Raw genomic sequence first — 20,330 nt, forward strand, 5'->3', positions numbered from 1 at the left:
AAAAAAAGGTAGATATCCAAAATGGTTCATCAACTGATATGACGGAAATGTGAGAACAGAGAGCTGCAGATATAGTGTCTTGCAAAACTATTCATTACCCTTGGTTTTTGTCCTGTTTTGTTTCATTACAAGCTGGAATTAAAATGGATTTGGGGGGGGGTGAGCACCATTTGATTTACACAACATGCCTACCATTTTAAAGATGCACATTGTTTTTTTATTGTGACACAAACAATAATTAAGATGCACAAACAGAAATCTGGAGTGTGCATAAGTATTCACCCCCTTTCATATGAAACCCCTAAATAAGAGCTGGTCCAACCAAGTCACATAATTAGTTGATTAAGATCCACCTGTGTGCAATCAAAGTGTCACATGATCTGTCACATGATGTCTGTATAAATCAACCTGTTCTGGAAGGACCCTGACTCTGCAACACTACTAAGCAAGCAACATGAGAACCAAGGAGCCTCCAAACAGGTCAGAGACAAAGTTGTGGAGAAGTATAAGATTAGGGTTGGGTCATAAAAAAATATCCCAAACTTTGAATATCCCAGGGAGCAGCATTAAATCCATTATAGCAAAATGGAAAGAATATGGCACCACTACAAACCTGTCAAGAGAAGGCCGCCCACCAAAACTCACAGACCGGGCAAGGAGGGCATTAATCAGAGATGGAACAAAGACACCAACAATAACGTTGAGGGAGCTGCAAAGATCCATAGTGGAGAGAGGAATATCTGTCCACAGGACCACTTTAAGCCATACACTCCACAGGGCGGGGCTTTATGGAAGAGTGGCCAGAAAAAAGCCATTGCTTAAGAAAACATATTTGGAGTTTGACCAACAGCATGTGGCAGACTCCCCAAACACATGGAAAAAGATTCTCTGGTCAAATGACACACAAATTGAACTTTTTGGCCATCATGGGAAATGCCATGTATGGCACAAACCAAACACCCTGAGAACACCATTCCTACAATGAAGCATGGTGGTGGCAGCATCATATTTTTCATCTGCAGGGACAGGAAAGCTGGTCAGGACTGAAGGAAAGATAGATAGCACTAAATATAGTGCAATTCTGGAGGAAAACCTGCTTCAGTCAGCCAGAGGTTTGAGACTGGGATGAAGGTTCATGGTTTAGCAGGACGATGACCTTAAACATACTGCTAAAACTATACTGGAGTGATTTAAATGGAAACATTTAAATGTCTTGGAATGGCCTAATCAAAGCCCAGACCTCAATTCAATTGAGAATCTGTGGGATAACTTGAAGATTGCTGTACACCAACGCAACCCATCTAACTTGAAGGAGTTGGAGCAGTTTTGCCTTGAGGAATGGGCAAAAATCCCAGTGGCTAGATGTGCTAAGCTAATAGAGACATACCCCAAGAGAATTCTCTCTTGGGGTATGTCTCTATTAGCTTAGCACATCTAGCTTTTGTAGGAAAAGGTGGCTCTGTAAAGTATTGACTTGGGGGTGGGGGGGATACTTATGCACACTCCAGATTTCTGTTTTTTCATCTTAATTATTGTTTGTGTCACAATAAAAAAAAAAATGTGCACCTTTAAAGTGGTAGGCATGTTGTGTAAATCAAATGGTGCTAACCCTCCAAAAATCCATTTTAATTCCAGCTTGTAATGCAACAAAAGAGGACAAACACCAAGGGGGATGAATACTTTTCCAAGGCACTGTAAACACCCAGGATCTGGAAATTACTGCTCTGATTGATACCAAAACATCAACTCAAACATATTTTTGTAGCGTTAAAGGGATCCTCCAGCGGATTTATTCTCAAACTTTCATTTTCGGAGACCAAATAGCATTCGATAAAACTGAATTTTCTTTAAAATGCCAGATAGGATTCCTGCAGTGGTGACGTATGCGATGGACATCAGGTAGTGGTTGCTTGGAGCAACTCAGCTGTTTATATTCTCTGTTTACATCATAGTTTTGCAAGTATTTTATCAAATTTATCAGTTTTTAAATACGTATGCCTCATTGTGTAGGATATAAATGCCACAATGATGCTAAAAAGAAAGCACAAGCTGGAACTGGACCGCTTTTCCACAGAGAAAATGCACAGTGTGCGTGATCAGCTGGAACAGAGTGTCACCAACAGAAACTGGATCAGATATGAGACCTCGTGCTGCAATGCCTTTTTTTTTTTTTTACATGATCTACAGAAAGTGTATGTGTGTGGCAAAGTGTGTGGAGTGTATATGGCTGCACGCTCTAAAATCTCAGTTTAAAATGGCTCAACTCGCAGTGCGACATAACAATTTGCGCTCTAAAATATCTGTTTTAAACCATGCCACACTCTCTCTTTGTTAATCTACCCAGAACCATGTAGGTCATGGGGGAAAAAGATTTTGCAGCGCGAGGTCTCATGTCTGATCCAGTTTCTGTTGGTGACACTTTGCATTTTCTCTGTGGAAATGTGGTCTAATTCCAGCTTGTGCTTTCTTTTTAGCATCATTGTGGCATTTATATGCTCCACAATGAGGCATACTTATTTAAAAACTGATAAATTTAGTAAAATACTTGTAAAACTAGCAAAACTACGTACAATGTCAACAGAGAATATGAACAGCTGAGTTGCTCCAAGTGACCACTACCTGACGTCATCACATAAGTCACCACCGCAGGAAGCCCATCTGGCATTTTAAAGAAAACTAATTTTTCTTGAACACCATTTGATCTCTGAAAATAAAAGTGATTTTTGAAATCTGCGACTACTTTTACTTAAAGGTAGACTGCCTTTCAGATTTTAAGTGTACGTCATAAAAAGAATTTTCCCTGACATCCAATTATTTTTGTTCAGTGGCCTGAAAGCTACTGAATTCAAATCAGACTTCCAATTTTATTGTTTTTTTTTAATAGAACAATTAATGACTTCAGGGCCACGTGGATCTAAATTCTCCACTATTTTTTCCTGCTTCACCATGACCCAATTCCAGATACTACATCATGCATGACGTGGTGGGCTTTCCCCGTTTGCGCAAGGCATTGTGGGATACAAATTTGAAACAAGAGAGAAAAACGGAGGACGTGAGTGTGCGAATGAAACGTGAAAGACTGACCACAGTAACGGAAAGAAAGTGAGAAGAAAAGACGTTATGTTATATATGAAGGAAAGGAAACGCAGGACCAGACTAATAAATATCGGCGCTCAGCGAGCACCTCGGTGTGATCAGCTGTTTGTTTAGCGACAGGATGATGGAACTGTCAGTGCACGCACCTGCGCATGCGCACACACACACGCAGTGTGCTTGACTGCGCAAAGCGAGCGATTTCATGCACATTATTTGCTCAGGAATCCCCTCAAATTAAATAACTTCCCAGCCACAGAATCGCCTGATAGTTTTGAGATATTACAGAAATAAACATATATCACAATGACCAAATTTCAGAGGGAACTACATTTCACTGATTTTATGCAATTGACAGGCAGTCTAGCTTTAAAATAAGTTTGAGGATAAATCTGCTGGAGGATCCCTTTACATTTTTAGCTTTTACATGATTTGTGGTTTTCAAAACCAGCAACTCTAGTGTCTCGCTTAATTACACTGGTCTCTAGTTTTCATCCAAAGCTTGATAACATTCTCATTTTGATGTAAGCTTAGCTTCTTATTTTGTAACATTTCTATTATGTATTTCACCATCTTAAGCATATCAACTTGAACACATGCCAACATTTGTCTCCTGGAGTTTACTATACAGTTTATATGTACTTAAGGTTAAAACGCAGTGTACATCAGGCTGAAATGCACAGTAACGAAAACGGCCTGTTAATTCTAAGAGTTCAAGTGAGGCTTTAAAAAGATCATGTACATAACAATATTTGGTGTCCAATCTGATGTAAGGTAAAAATACAATACAAGTGGACAACAACAATTACTTATTACAGCAAGCAAAGCTTTTTTTTTCTTTTTCCACGCAGATCAGACACTCAGAGTTTGTTCATACCTGGGAGCTAAATACAACTCTATCCCAGGAATTAATTAAATAAATAAATAAATAAATAAATAAACACCGAAAACTTGTTATACTTGTGCCCTCGGTAAAACTTCATGAAAGGTATGAAAAAGTTCAACGGTATGTTGAAGTTGAAATTAAAACTGAAAACAATGATTTGTAAATAATCTTTGACCTGTACTGCATACAAAACGATACAACAGCACAATATCTGACGTTTTACCTCATGGATTTTTTTTTTTTTTAAATAAACACATTTCAATTCTGATTCTTGTAACACATTTCAAAAAATTTTGGATAGTAAAGCATTTAGCACTTTATAACATTCCCATTCCTTCTCACAACACTTAAAAGATATTTAGAGACTGAAGACACCAAGTGATGAAGCGTTTCAGGTGATATTTTGTCCCATTCTTCCTGCAAACAGGTCTTAAGATGTGTAACAGTATGAGGTTGTCGTCATAGTTTTCATTTCAGAATTTCTCACACATTCTCTATTGGGGACAGACGGGACACGCCCTCTTCTTCCACAGCCACGCCTTTGTAATGTGTGCAGAATGTGATTCTGCATTGCCTTGTTGAAATCTCTCTGGAAAAGATATCGTCTTGAAGGCAGCATATGTTGCTCCAAAATCTCAGTGTACTTTTCTGCATTAATGCTCCATCACAGAAGTGTAAGTTACCTTTGCCAAGGGCACTGACACACCCTGGATTTTGGACTTGTTCCTGGTAACAGTCTGGATGATCCTTTTCCTCTTTGGTCCGGAGCACACGGCGCCCATTTCTTCCAAAATAGACCTGGAATCCTGATTCATCTGACTACAATATACATTTCCACTGTGTGATGATCCATCCCAGATGCCTCTGAGTCCAGAGAACTTCTGAACACAGTTAATCTATAAGGTTAATATAAGGTTTCTGTTCAGTAAAGTTTTAACTGGTGTTTGTGGATGTTACTCTGTATTGTAGCTTGACAAATGTTTCCCAGAGTAATCCCAAGCCCATGTGGTTCTATCAGCTATAGATGAATGACGGTTCTTGATGCAGTGCCCTCTCAGGTGTTCAGATTAGGCTTGAGCCCTTGCTCTTTATGCACTGAAATTCCTCCAGATTCCTTGAATCGTTTAATGATATTATGCACCGTAGAGGGTGAAATATCCAAATCTTTCTTTGAGGAACATTATTTTTAAAATAATTTTCAATCATTTTCTCACGCATTTGTTGACAAGCTAGAGAGCCTCGTCCCATCTTTGCTCCTCAAAGACTAGGCCTTTCCTGGATACTGATTTTGTACCAAATCATGATTACAGTCATCTGTTGACATCACCTGTTTCAAATCATATCATTATTTAATACTTTTACCTCATTACCAGCCCTAAATTGTCCCGTCCCAACTTTTTTTGGAATGTGTTTTTGGCCTGAAATGCAGGAATGGATGTATATTAACAAATAAAATGAAGCTGACCAACAAAACATGAAATATTTTGGGTTGAAATGAAATACAAGCCAAAGTAAATTTAGCAATCACTGCTTTCTCTTTTTTATTTGCATTTTCCACACCGTATCAACTTTTTTTCTGATTTGAGGTTGTAAAGCAGACTGTACTTGTAGTTGCCTAGTAGTAGGACAGCCAAATAGTTTCATCAGTGGCCTACGCCGAGCCTCCCCAGGACTAGACAGTAGCGGAGGCTGTATTTATTTATTTATTTATTTATGCCTATCCATGCTGCACTAGATAGTGTTTATGTAGAGAGCATGCGCACTTCAATCAATCAATCTATCTTTTATTTCAATTATATATAAACATATTCAAACTCGCTGTATGAGCGCATTAAAATCTTATGGCTTTTTAACTCACGGTGAAACTCCTCCGGGTTGAATTAACTAACTGAAATCAGCTGTTCTCAGCATTTGATAAACCTGCTTTGTGAAACGGACAATCACTGCTCCTCCCCGTGGAAAAATGAGGGATAGCAGCTGGTTTTCACACAAGCTGCTTAGGGGCGTCACCAGTCAGGAATGTATTGACTACGTCATTGTGGGGGATAAATTATCTGCACGGACCAATTGGCGGACAGTCACGAACCAGTCAGGGGCCTGCTGAGGGCCAGTCACGGAAACGTGGAACAAATTCAATGGCTGCCACTGTACATACTCTCTCATGTCTTTGTTTTTGCCCTGTGTTTAAATGAGGCGAAGGAGCAAGAATGAATAAGTTCCTCTCTCTGGATAAGCCAACATCATGTCCTTTACTCATGTCTAATCATAACCTACAACTATTTTCTAAAATACACTCGTAACAGAGCATACCATATTAAATGATGTATTACAGGCCAAAGAAGATGAGTTTGCAAGAAACTAATGCATGCAACAGCACAGCAAAAGAGTAGAACACACACTCAGAGGATGAGTGCTGAAGGTGTTTCTTCATAAGTGCTCAAGTGCTTTTGGAAGAAATAATAAGCATCCATAAAAAACAGCTACACAATCTAGAGATAAATTTATCACTGGATGTGTTTTAATGGCTTTCGACATCCATTTGTTTGACTTCTTTAATCTTGACACATATCAGAGCTGCAGATGATGGTACCACATGTTTAACATACTTACCATAACTCCAGACATCACTCTGGTGGGTGAACTTCCTGTAGTGGATACACTCCAAGGCCATCCATTTAATAGGCATCTGGAAAGTAATGGTTTCCATATTTAGGGAAATTACAAGGATAAAACATGGCATTATGGGTATTCAGTAATGGGCTCCATGCACATCATTCTTATGTGACTTGAATTTGCTGAGAATGGAAAAAAAAAATCTCCTGCCTCAATTTGTATTAAAATGTTTGAAGGTTAAACGTAGGCACTGGGTTTGAATTTGTACCTTTTCTTATGCCTTCATTTGTAAAGAATATTGAATCTGGGTACAAAACCCAGCCATCTTGAATGTTTGAATTCAGTCAGATTTCTCAGGAGATCAGGTTTCCATCGATAGCTTTATCATGCTAGACATTAGTTAGCTAGCTCGGAGTGGACACTACCAGTCATGCATCATATGTGGAAAACTAGTCCATGTTTAATTATTTAGCACCATTTTAAAAGCTATTTGGCTTAATATCTGTTTATTTTAGTTTGCCAGAAACCCCGCACTGCAAGTGAAACATGGTTGTGGTAGCATCATGATGATCGGTGGCCTCTGGTTCAGGGTGAGTACTTATCCAGTCACAACATCCATCCAGCCAGCCATCCATCCATCCAGGTAGATTGCAGCTTTAACTTAGACATTTTTATTTACTCCTTTTATTTGGACAGCCACATTCATAATTCACCTGTTTGCATCAAACAATTTTGTACTAGCTAAGGATGCTAGAGATAAATTGAAGACTTGTACTTTTAGCCCATACTGTCATGTGATTGAGGTCTTGTACTTAAAAGAACCCTAGCTAGCTTTTCTAATCTATCTGCTAATTCTATAGTCATAACTTCAGTTATATGCCTTTTTTTTCAGTTTTCAACTAGCTAGCGATACTAGAGCAGAGATGTCCACAAGCGCCGGCGACCGGCGGTCTTCTCCGCCTACACAGACAGTCTGCACCAGCTACTTGATCCCAGAAAAAAATAAAAGCTTGCCTTTCAGTGTTCAAGTGATTTACAGTATATCATCTCCGCTGCCCATAATTTGCTGCAAATCCAATTATTCCACCACGAAACTGTCTTCGATTTGGGTCTAGCGTGACCAGAAGCAATGCCATATTTGTTGATCAATTCTCGTGCTCTGATTGGCTGAGCTGGATCATGTGACCTCGCCTTAACATAATGCAGTTATGTTATAGAGCCAGGCAGTATACTACAGAGGATAACTGAGAAAGCCAAGCACACAAACAAACATCCATCCATCCATCCATCCATCCATCCATTATCTGTAGCAGCCTATCCCAGCTGACTATGGGTGAGAGGCAGGGTACACCCTGGACAAGTCACCAGGTCATTGCAGGACTGACACATAGAGACAAACAACCATTCACACTTACATTCACACCTACAGTCAACTTAGAGCAACCAATTAGCCTAACTTGCATGTCTTTGGACTGTGGGGGGAACCAGAGCACCCAGAGGAAGCCCACGCAGACACGGGGAGAACATGCAAACTCCACACAGAAAGGCCCTTGTCAGCCACTGGGCTCAAACCCAGGACCTTCTTGCTGTGAGGTGACAGTGCTAACCACTACACCACAGTGCCACCGCATGCAAACATCTGGAGGGAAATTTGATAGATATTTTGCAAGTATTTTACAGGGAAATGGTTAGTCATTTACTAGCTGAGAATACACAAGAAGCCACCAGAAGGCATATAAATTTCAAAAATATTTTTTTGGGGGAATGCCCCTAGACCCTCCTCACATTAGTGTGCTGTTGGCGTGCTGCAGCAGCTTTTTTTTAGCCAGCTACTTCAGATTTTCTGGAGAACCCTGCTAGAGTGAGGAGACCTCACTCATATGGTATTAGCTCAATGTTTTGGATTGACCAGTGTAAACTTGGAGTGTTAGGAGCCTTATATCTACATTTTCTAGCAAATGATGGAAGGGATCTTATTATCTTTATGTTAAATGTTTAGCTTAATGTTGGGTATTAGTTCTGGGATTTATCATTTTCAGAGAAATTTTGGAGTTGCTTTTGTAAACCTGTGGTTTTGGAGGCCTTATCTCTAGCAGGTTATCCAAAAATCTAGTTCGCTAGCTAACACAATTTGCTCCAAGGTATGGGTCCTGAGAGACTTCCGCCTCTCTTTACCTCTCAAGTATCTAATATAAAACTGAATAGTACTGGTCCAATTTGAAAAAGCAGAAAATCTAATTAAAATAAACATACAATCATTGACATACTGTAATATCATAACAATATTAAGGTTAGAGCTATTATACATATATGGCAAAAGCCAGAGCCACCATAAGCCAAATATCCTGTTAATCCTTGATATTCGCCCATCTCTGTTCTCTTAATCAAACACTTAACTCGAACACAGAGCTAAACAGAGCTGTTAAAGCCAGACTTCCTTTTTAAAATGGGGAACATGTTGTACTTGTCTGCATCAGTTCAGTTTTCGAAGAGATTTAAAGCATCTTCCTCAAGAGAGAGCAAACATGTAGGGCTCCGCATTACAGCTTGTTAGAGTTAAATGGAAAGGTTTGATTCACTTTGAGGCAGAATTGATTGTTACATGGGGGAGTGAAGAAGCGTGCAGTTCCCATTTATAAGAGAACAGCATGGCACAGTTGCACACACTCCAACAATCATCTGGCCAATATAGGGTTCAAGAAAGGACACAGGCAAGCTTGCAATGTTTGACTCTGGGGTTTGGAATAAGAAAGTGAGACAGGAAGAGAATAACAGTGGGAGTTGAGATGTGCAGAGCGACTGCTTGAATATGGATGAAAGGAATGCGGGCTCTTGTGGGACACCTAATTTACAAGTTGATTATGTAGTGAGTGCTGTAAATTAACCTGTCATACCAGCCAGTGTTTCTAAAACCAAGAGACCATCAAGGGATGCATATTAAGCTTGCCGCATCTTTCGATTACCTCCAAACAACATCGGATTAACTCATTTTGCTGTCAGACACAGAGCACACCTGCTAACTCCCGAGTCGCAGAAGAGCCAAATTGGAAACAACACGCACACCAACAAACCAGGCAGACACCACAAGATGCACTGACCTTCCCCCCATCTGCATTGTATTCCTTTTCATCAGCATCCAGAAGCCTCGCCAATCCGAAGTCTGTGATCTTGATGTGGTTAGGGGATTTGACCAGAACGTTCCTGGCTGCCAGGTCTCGGTGCACCAGCCTCCGCTCTTCCAGATACATCATGCCCTGTGAAGGTGAAGAACAGAGAGCAAACTATCAGAAAGGGCTGAAATTACAGGAAATAGCAAAGGATACTAAAATCATGGAGAGCCACTCAGCCTAAAAACATAGCCCTTTACTGTCAAGACCTTATCTTATTATTAATCAGACTTGGGAATTCAAACAGTGCAGTGGTATGAATGAAAATAAAGTTGACTCTTTTTAACAACTGTTGTATTTTGTCCCCTGCACTGTGATTGGCTGATACTTCTCCCTCACAAGCAGTCTGGAGAAGCTGGAGTGTCTGGATAGGAACCACAGCAAACCAGGTATACTTGAAAAGTATTGGTATTTCCTCCTAATCCATATTCTGACAGATCTAATATACTCAATTTGCCCCAATATGGCTTCTGAACCATCCAAACTTCAGAGCGCTTGTGAAAAACAAATATTATCCAATTGTAGCACAGTAGGAGATGAAATTTGTTGGAAAACAGAAAGGAAAATACACCTCGTAATTCTCTATTAGGGAAGCTATGCCCTAATGGTTAGAGAAGCAGCTTTAGGATCAAAAGGTTGCTGGTTCAATTCCCTGAACTAGCAGGAGTGGTTGAAGTGCCCTTGAGCAAGGCATCTAACCCCTGGCTGCTCTGGGTATGTTGCTCTGGATAACAATGTCTGTAATATATTGTTTATTGCTGGTCTACATATTAGCTAAATCCCACCACCTACATCAGGATTATCCAATTTTATATGCAAAGGCCCAGTGTGGGTGCAGGTTTTCATTCAAACCAAGCAGGAGCCACACCTGATTAACAGGTCAACTTGGCTTTCAATATCAGGACTATCAAGTGTGACTCTGCTCCTGCTTGGTTGAAATGAAATCCTGCACCTATACCAGTCCTTTGAAGATGAAACTGGATACCCTGACTTGCACTATATACAGAAATAAAGGTTCCAAACTGTATAATTCCTTGTTACTGGAGGGATACCATTGGGGGGAGCCATGGCCCAATGGTTAGAGATGCAGCTTTTGAATCAAAAGGTTGCAGGTTTGAGTCCCTAGACCAGCAGGAATGGCTAAAGTGCCTTTGAGCAAGGCATCTAACCACCAACTGCTCTCCAGACTTCTCTGAGTTTGGTGTACTGTGCATCACTCTGGATAACAACATCTGCTTAATGTAATGTAATGCAAGCAGACCCTTTTTTTTATCCTTGGTCCTTCCCAGGACCTTTTACCCTTTTACGTGGGAAGCTACATGTGGTGTACTTTAAGTAGCTTTTAGTGTAAAGATTTAAAAGGTACATCAGTGGTCATTAAGCTCCACTTATGTACCTTAAATTATTTTTCAAAGCTATAATGTTTTGATACTTACTACATGGAAGTGATGTACTCTTGATGGTACCACCATCGTGACAAGGAAAAATATAGGTTTACAAGTACCTTTATTTCTAAGAATGTAAGGTGCAGATGTCTTGAGAATCTCCTGCACATGTCAGCTGAAACATGGTCTACATAGTCAACCATTCATCTCTGTGATCCAGAAAAAAAAAAAAAAAAACCCTGTACTGTTGTGATAATTAATCAAAATTGTTGACAGGCAAAGGGATCAAGCCTTTCTTGCTTAGATGATTCTCACACATGGACACACATCTCTCTGAACAATGAGAACTCAAAGCATTGATTTTCTAGAGGAGTAAACAATGCATGTAATTGATTTACGTGTGATCCGCAGCATGGAGGCCTTTCGCCAGAGAGTTCTGCTTTTCTGAGAAATTGGCCCTGACTGCGGCTTTCGAGTGCCCTTGAGCTGCAGGATGGATGAGATTTAAATTGTAATGTGATTGGAAGGGGAAAAAACTTTTTTTTTTTCTCTCAGCCCAAGAAGAAATCCTGATCCATACTATAAGAGGAAAGCTGAGCAATCTCCGATGCTCATTGCAAGTTTGTAGAGGCAAGTTACAAATTTTCTTCAAAAGGTTAGCAGGCTGTCTGGGAACAGGAAGAAATGTTCTGATCGAATGACAGCATCAGCATACTTATGAAGACTCAAGTGCCAACATTGCTTTCAAGAAAATCCTCAAATAAAAAAAAAAAAAGAAAGGATGTTACCATTATAAACTCTGGTGAATACCAATGAGATGACTATTTTAGGGTGGCACGGTGGTGTAATGGTTAGCACTGTCGCCTCACAGCAAGAAGGTCTGGGTTCGAGCCCCGTGGCTGACGAGGGCCTTTCTGTGCGGAGTTTGCATGTTCTCCCCGTGTCCGTGTGGGTTTCCTCCGGGTGCTCCGGTTTCCCCCACAGTCCAAAGACATGCAGGTTAGGTTAACTGGTGACTCTAAATTGACCGTAGGTGTGAATGGGAGTGTGAATGGTTGTCTGTGTCTATGTGTCAGCCCTGTGATGACCTGGCGACTTGTCCAGGGTGTACCCCGCCTTTCGCCCGTAGTCAGCTGGGATAGGATCCAGCTTGCCTGCGACCCTGTAGAACAGGATAAAGCGGCTAGAGATAATAAAATGAGATGACTATTTTATATTATAAGTGTCAAACAACAGTCGTAAAATCTTATTACACCCCCCCCCCCAAAATGGGGTCGATGTGGTGAGGTTGAGTTGATAGGGTTAAAGGCCTTACCCAAGGGCCCAATAGGGGCAGCTTGGCGGTGCTGGGGTTCAAAACACCAACCTTCCATCAGTAACCCAGCCCCACCACTGCCCCCAACTCTCATAAAATAACAAGGAAATAGTTTGGTATGCATGCTACTTATTAATAAACACTTTTGTTTTCTATTGGTTTATACAAACAAGAAACGATGCATTCACATGCCATAGTTCACCTTGATAAAGTTAGTAACCGCTATCAGTACTGCTGTAGTCAGGACCACCTAATCCGAAACAAAGTCATGACCAAGACCAAGACAAGACCAAGACTTTGAGGGGTTGAGATCAAGACCAAGACCAAGGACAGGTGAGACCGAGTCAAGACCAGGACCAGACCAGTGTGCATGAAGGGGTGGGAGAGGGGAGGGGTGACAGCCATTAACAGGAAGAAAAATTTCAAATTAGCAAAGTTCACCTTGATAAAGTTACTAACTGCTATTTGTACTGGTGTAGTCAGGACCACATAATTTGAGACCAAGTCATGACCAAGACGAGAGTGCATCGAGACCAAGACAAGACCAAAACTTTGAGGGGTTGAGCTCAAGTCAAGACCAAGGCAGGGCAAGACTGAGTCAAGACCAGGACCAGACCAGTGTGTGTGAAGGGGTGGGGGAAGGGTGACAACCGTTAACAGGAAGAAAATTTTCAAATTAGCAATGAGTCATGGTATTGGTCAAATTTGAAGCAGGAAGTTTTACATCCAATCACAGTAACTATGTTAATAAATAAATCAAGCAATACACAGGCAGTTTAGTTAAATCCCCACAGTTGTGGCCCTGACTGGACTTGAAATAAAATCCTGAGTCCTCTTTGTCTGAGACCGAGACAAGACCAAGTAAAAATGCGGTTGATTCTGAGACAAGGCTGAGTCCTTCAGAGTGGTCTTCAAACCAGTCTTGAGTACTACAACATTAGCTATCAGAAGCAAAAGAACAGATTTTACGTATAAATGTGAAGGCTAAATCATAGATATTGGCACCTGTGGAAAATACTTGCCTTGCATAATAATCATGGTGACAAAAAAAGATACGGAGGAACAAACTATCATCATCTGCTGGTAATTGAATTCATCCATCCATTATCCATAACCTCTTATCCTCTGCAGGGTTGCAAGCAAGCTGGAGCCTATCCCAGCTGACTGTGGGCGAGAGGTGGGGTACACCCTGGACAAGTCGCCAGATAATCGCAGGGCTGACACATAGAGAGACACAACCATTCACACCTATGGTCAATTTAGAGCCACCAATTAGCCTAAGCTGCATATATTTGGAGGAAACTGGAGCACCCAGAGGAAACCCACGCAGACATGGGGAGAACATGCAAATTCCACACAGAAAGACCCCCGTCAGACACTGGGCTCAAACCCAGAACCTTCTTGCTGTGAGGCGACAGTGCTAACCACTACACTACTGTGCCATTCTAATTGAATTCAATTACCAGCAAGCAGAACAATTCTATTTAGTTTTATTTCATGTTGTTTTGTTTTTTTTAAACCTGATGTTTTTGTTTTTAATTTCAGTTCACAAAACTGATAGTTTTAGTCTTCAGTAACTATATTAACCCTGTCTATTGTTTATTATATTATGCTAATCTTAGTTCAAATGATAGGGCATGGATCGTAACTGTTGGATGCCAAAAATCCAGATGTGAAAGGAAGGAGTTTTGAACTGAGAACTTGGAAATACAATAACAGAACTGATCAGCGCATGAAAAAAATGGCAGATGTTTAGTTTTTTTAACCATGAACCATCACATGTGCTTCTGTAGTAGCAGATCCTCTGGTGTGGTTTGTTGTGGTCACTCATATGCACGTACTGCCTGTCACTTATTTAGCTGAAGGCAGCTCACTGAGAAAGGGAAGAATTTTCAGACTTGCATACATTTGTTATTTCCTTGACCCTCTCTGGTCTGATGAGATAAGTGACAAAAAATGTCAGTGAATAAAACAGACTGTTTAAAGATGACTGGACTGAAGTTCAAGTTCAAAACTTGTGTGTCTCATCTGTCCAGAGTCTATACAACTAATTTATATTACCATGAATGTATATCATTACAGGTGATGGTTTTCACCATTCAGTCATGTTAGCTGCTTATCATGACCTTTCTGAGCAAAATGTTTTCTGTAACTGGACCCCAATTTTTAGTTGAATTCCTCTGTTATGTAGCATCACAATCTTAGATATTTCCTATAAGTTAGCTATGCACATAATTTCTGTCTGGGTACCTGCCACACCCTTACATCATATACTCACGTCATAAAACTCAATGACTGGCATCTTCCTAAAACTAAGCATTGATAAAATGTTTTCTGGATGTTTCTTGACTGTTCCTTCTAATGAAGTAACTTTGGGTCTGAGAAAGCTATTATAAAATTAAGCATATTATTCTCACTATTTCCTACTCTGAACAGCTCGTTGTGACACAAGGCTCAAAGGCTTCTTTCCTTATTGGCCTGAAGGTTCACAAGGCAGCTCATGGAACTGGTGTTTCCAAGATGATGCTCATTGTGATCAGATGTGAAATATACATCAGACATCTGGGTCTGTGAGTTCTGCAATTTACCGGTACCGCTGTTTATCCAGAGGAGTCTCTTTTGGTGCACAGGATTTTAATGGATTAACATATGGATTGTGTCGACGTGACTAGTAGACTCCTCATTTCATCTCCTCATTTATGTTCAGGTTCATTGGAAATCTGACTTTGGTCTGACAATACATTCCATTGACTTTGGTCTGACAATACAACCATTCATACCTATGGGTTAAACTGCCCATAGGTATGAATGGTTGGTTGTCTGGGAACCCAACCACTGTTTGGTGCTGGTCCCAAGCCTGGAAAATGGGAGGGTTGCAGCATCCAGTGTAAAACTATGCTCCAATTAATAGGACATGTCAAGGTCCACATGGCAGTAACTCCACACACATAAGTGGGACAAGCTGGAAGAAAAAGAAGGAAAGTGAAGCTTGAGCTAGGTGTCTCGGTTTATGTTGCTCGCAAAATAAATTAGCTAATTTTATCACACTGCTAGCTAGCTTTTCCTTTTCTTACTTTTTTTTTTTTATTATTATCTCGCCCGTGATGGAGTAAGCGGGGCGAGGTATTGTAATCAGTGCGGTTTGTGTGTCTGTCTGTGAAAAATCTAGCATCTAGACGGTTGCGCCAATTGACTTCAAATTTTCAGAGTAGGTGGGCAATGGTCCGTAGATTACCTGATTAAACTTTGGTGGTAATTGGGTCAAGGTGAAGGTCAAGGTCACTGGAAAGGTCAACCTTTTGGTCAAAATAACATATTTTCCATTATAACTCAAAACCAGTTGCTGATAGACAGATGTTTACTATTATGAGCATATAGTAACTCCCATATGGGCACCATGATCTTTGACCTTGAAAGGTCAAACTCAAGGTCATGGATTTTCAGAGGGCTGTAACTTGAAAACTGTTGATTGTAGACAGATATTTACCCTCATCAACTTACAGGAAGTGCCATATCGGCTTTCATTTGGCACCATGACCTTTGACCTTGAATGACTTTGAAATGTCAAACTCAAGGTCATGGATTTTCATAGGACTATAACCTGACAGCTGATGATTGAGAAATATCACCATGATCAATATACAACCCCGATTCCAAAAAAGTTGGGACAAAGTACAAATTGTAAATAAAACGGAATGCAATAATTTACAAATCTCAAAAACTGATATTGTATTCACAATAGAACATAGACAACATATCAAATGTCGAAAGTGAGACATTTTGAAATTTCATGACAGCAACACATCTCAAAAAAGTTGGGACGGGGCAATAAGAGGCTGGAAAAGTTAAAGGTACAAAAAAGGAACAGCTGGAGGACCAAATTGCAACTCATTAGGTCAATTGGCAATAGGTCATTAACATGACTGGGTATAAAAAGAGCATCTTGGAGTGGCAGCGGCTCTCAGAAGTAAAGATGGGAAGAGGATCGCCAATCCCCCTAATTCTGCGCCGACAAATAATGGAGCGATAACAGAAAGGAGTTCGACAGTGTAAAATTGCAAAGAGTTTGAACATATCATCATCTACAGTGCATAATATCATCAAAAGATTCAGAGAATCTGGAAGAATCTCTGTACGTAAGGGTCAAGGCCGGAAAACCATACTGGGTGCCCGTGATCTTCGGGCCCTTAGACGGCACTGCATCACATACAGGCATGCTTCTGTATTGGAAATCACAAAATGGGCTCAGGAATATTTCCAGAGAACATTATCTGTGAACACAATTCACTGTGCCATCCGCCGTTGCCAGCTAAAACTCTATAGCTCAAAGAAGAAGCCGTATCTAAACATGATCCAGAAGCGCAGACGTCTTCTCTGGGCCAAGGCTCATTTAAAATGGACTGTGGCAAAGTGGAAAACTGTTCTGTGGTCAGACGAATCAAAATTTGAAGTTCTTTATGGAAATCAGGGACGCCGTGTCATTCGGACTAAAGGGACGACCCAAGTTGTTATCAGTGCTCAGTTCAGAAGCCTGCATTTTTATTTACAATTTGTACTTTGTCCCAACTTTTTTGGAATCGGGGTTGTACATCAGGAAAAAAAAAAAAAAAACTAAATAAATGCTTAACTTATTTAAATAAATAAATAAAACAAATTAAATGCTATTTTAAATAAATAGATAAATAGAAAATAATGTATTTTAGTCAATAAATAAATAAATAAGTAAATAAACAAATAATTTCTGACCCTCTTGTGACCTCAAGAGCCACTGCAAAATGCTTTATGGAAAGTAAATTAAACTTGAAATCCATGAAACTACTACTTAAATAAATAAATATTTAAATAATTTAAAAAATCAATACATTACTTATTTCAAATAAATAAATAAATAATTCTTCTTCTTCTTTTGGCTGCTCCCGATTAGGGGTCGCCACAGCGGATCTTTCGTCTCCATCGCTCCCTGTCTTCTGCATCCTTCTCTACCACACCTGCCACTTTCATGTCCTCTCTCACCACATCCATGTATCTCCTCTTTGGCCTTCCTCGTTTTCGTGTGCCTGGCAGCTCCATCCTCAACATTCTCCTTCCAACATGCTCTGCATCTCTTCTCAGGATGTGCCCGTACCATCTCAGTCTCATCTCTCTTAGCTTAATTCCCAAGCTCTCCACATGTGCTGTCTCTCTGATGTGCTCGTTCCTTATCCTGTCCAACCTCCCATCGCAAACCTTAACATCCTCAACTCCGCCACCTCCAACTTTGCCTCCTGTCTCTTCGTTAAGGGTCCAGTCTCCAATCCATACATCACAGCTGGTCTCACTACTGTCTTATACATCTTACCTCTCACTTTTGCTGGGACTTTCCTATCACAAATGACTCCCGAAATCCTTCTCCACCTGCTCCACCCTGCCTGCACTCTCTTTCTCACCTCACTATCGCAGCCCCCATTTTCCTGCACAATTGACCCCAGGTACTTGAATTCACCAGCTTTCTTTCAGAATTCACTGCTGCTTCACTGTTCTCATACATGTCTTGTACCACTTTAATATACTTCTCATTCACTCCACACTTTCTCATACAATGCCATAACTTATCTCTCGGCACTCTATCATATGTCTTCTCCAGGTCTCCAAACACACAATGTAGCTTTCTCTGGCCTTCCCTGTACTTCTGCATTAACATTCTTAAAGCAAAAATTGCATCCGACGTGCTCTTCCTTGGCATAAACCCGTACTGCTGTTCACAGATTGCTACCTCTCTTCTCAATCTTGCCTCCAATACCCTTTCCCATAGCTTCATAGTGTGGCTCATCAGTTTTATCCCTCTGTAATTACTGCAGCTCTGTACATCTCCCTTATTCTTGTATATTGGGACTAGCACACTCTTTCTCCATTCAATTGGCATTTTCTCATTCTCTAGGATCTTATTAAACAGTCTCGTTAGGAACTCCACAGCTGTCTCACCCAAACATCTCCAAGCCTCGATTGGGATACCATCTGGTCCGACTGCTTTCCTAGTCTTCATTCTTTTCATGGCTGCCCTCACCTCATCCTTACTAACCAACTCTGCTTCCTGATTTGCTGTCTCCAACGAATCTGACCTTTTCTCTCTTGGATTCTCCTCATTTAATAAATCCTCAAAGTACTCTTTCCACCTTCTTAATACACTCTCTTTGTTTGTCAGCACATTTCCATTTTCATCTTTCATCACTCTTACCTGCTGTACATCCCTCGCTTCCCTGTTTCTCTGCCTAGCTAGTCTGTACAGGTCTTCCTCTCCTTCTTTGGTCTCCAGTCTTTTGTACAACTCCTGGTATGCATCTGCTTTTGCCTTTGCTTACTGCTCTTTTTGCCTTCTGTCTCGTCTCTCTGTATAACCGCCTGCTTTCCTCATCTCTCTGATCATCCCAATTCTTCTTTGCTAGCCTCTTCTCTTTTATAATTTCCTGCACTTTGTTCCACCACCATGTCTCCTTGTCTTCCTTCCCGATAACCACCCTTGCACCTTCCTTGCTGCCTCTCTTACTAGTACAGCAGTAGTATCCCAATCTTCTGGCAGACTTCCATTACCACTCAATGCTCGTCTCATTTCTTCCCTAAACTCCTTCTGATGTTCAACCTCTTTTAGTTTCCACCACTTAATCTTCAGCTCCACTATTTCACGCCTCCTCTTTTTCACTTTCAAGCTCATCCTGCACATGACCACTCGATGTTGTCTAGCTCCACTCTCCCCTGCCATCACTTTACAGTCTCCAATCTCCTTCAGGTTACCCCTTCTGCAGAGTATGTAGTCCACCTGTGTAGATCTTCCTCCACTCTTAAACGGCACCCTGTGCTGCTCTTTCTTCTCAAAGTATGTATTGACTATTGCCAAATTCATCCTCTTTGAAAAATCAACCACCATTTGCCCTTCCACATTTCTCTCTCTTTCACCATATCTGCCCATCACGCCCTCATCTCCTCTGTTTCCCTCGCCAACATGTCCATTGAAATCTGCTCCTATCAGCACGCGCTCCTCCCTCGGCATACTTTCTACCACTTCATCCATCTTTTCCCAGAAAGACTCTTTCTCTTCATTCTCACATCCAACCTGTGGGGCGTATGCACACACAGCATTGCTTACTACTCCTTGAATCTCCAACTTCATGCCTATCACTCTATCTGACACCCTCTTCACATCAATCACACTGTTGACCAACTCTCCCCTCAAAACAATACCAACACCATTTCTCTTTCCATCGACTCCATAATAAAACAACTTGCATCCACCTCCAATGTTCTTGGCCTTGCGTCCCTTCCACCTCGTCTCCTGCACACACGAAATGTCCAACTTCCTTCTTTCCATCATACCTGCTAACTCTTTCGCTCTGCCAGTCAATGTTCCCACATTCAGTGTTCCTACCCTCAATTCTAAGCTCCTTCCCTTCCATCTTTCACTCTCTCTCCTAACACGCCTCCCCCCTCTCTTTTTCCTTCTCCGTGTTGGTGCAACAGTAGCATACTTTCCACTGGCACCCTGTTGACCAACAGTACCGGAGGCGGTCGTTGTTAACCCAGGCCCCAACCGATCCGGTATGGTATTTCTCTTTTCAATCCGCATGTTAGATTTGGCACAGTTTTACACCGGATGCCCTTCCTGACACAACCCTCTCCAATTTATCCGGGCTTGGGACCGGCACCAAGAGTACGCTTATGCACCCCCAGTGGCTTTCTGACAAATAAACAAATAAAAAAATACATAATAGAAATAAAAGAACTACCTAAATAAATACATAACTTATTTCAGATAGATAGATAGATAGATAGATAGATAGATAGATAGATAGATAGATAGATAGATAGAAAATAATGTATTTTAGTTAGTGAATGAATAA

At 40.8% G+C, this 20,330-nt stretch overlaps 1 protein-coding gene across 3 annotated transcripts in view; it reads right to left on the reverse strand.

Moving 5' to 3' along the window:
* The window catches only part of LOC132891447 (receptor tyrosine-protein kinase erbB-4-like), a 962,854-nt gene that overhangs the window by 36,286 nt on the left and 906,238 nt on the right, over window positions 1–20,330 (reverse strand). For all 3 annotated transcript variants that reach the window (XR_009655323.1, XR_009655322.1, XM_060928997.1), the window contains exons 21-22: window positions 9,691–9,846; window positions 6,590–6,665 (exon numbers count right to left, since the gene is read on the reverse strand). Coding sequence is in view for 1 of the 3 variants with exons in the window: in XM_060928997.1 (XP_060784980.1) it covers window positions 6,590–6,665; window positions 9,691–9,846 (232 nt within the window). In the remaining 2 variants the exon portion in view is untranslated. The remainder of the gene's footprint in view (window positions 1–6,589; window positions 6,666–9,690; window positions 9,847–20,330) is intronic.

The sequence above is a fragment of the Neoarius graeffei genome, chromosome 9 (assembly GCF_027579695.1).
Source record: "Neoarius graeffei isolate fNeoGra1 chromosome 9, fNeoGra1.pri, whole genome shotgun sequence".
Classification (NCBI taxonomy): Eukaryota; Metazoa; Chordata; class Actinopteri; order Siluriformes; family Ariidae; genus Neoarius; species Neoarius graeffei.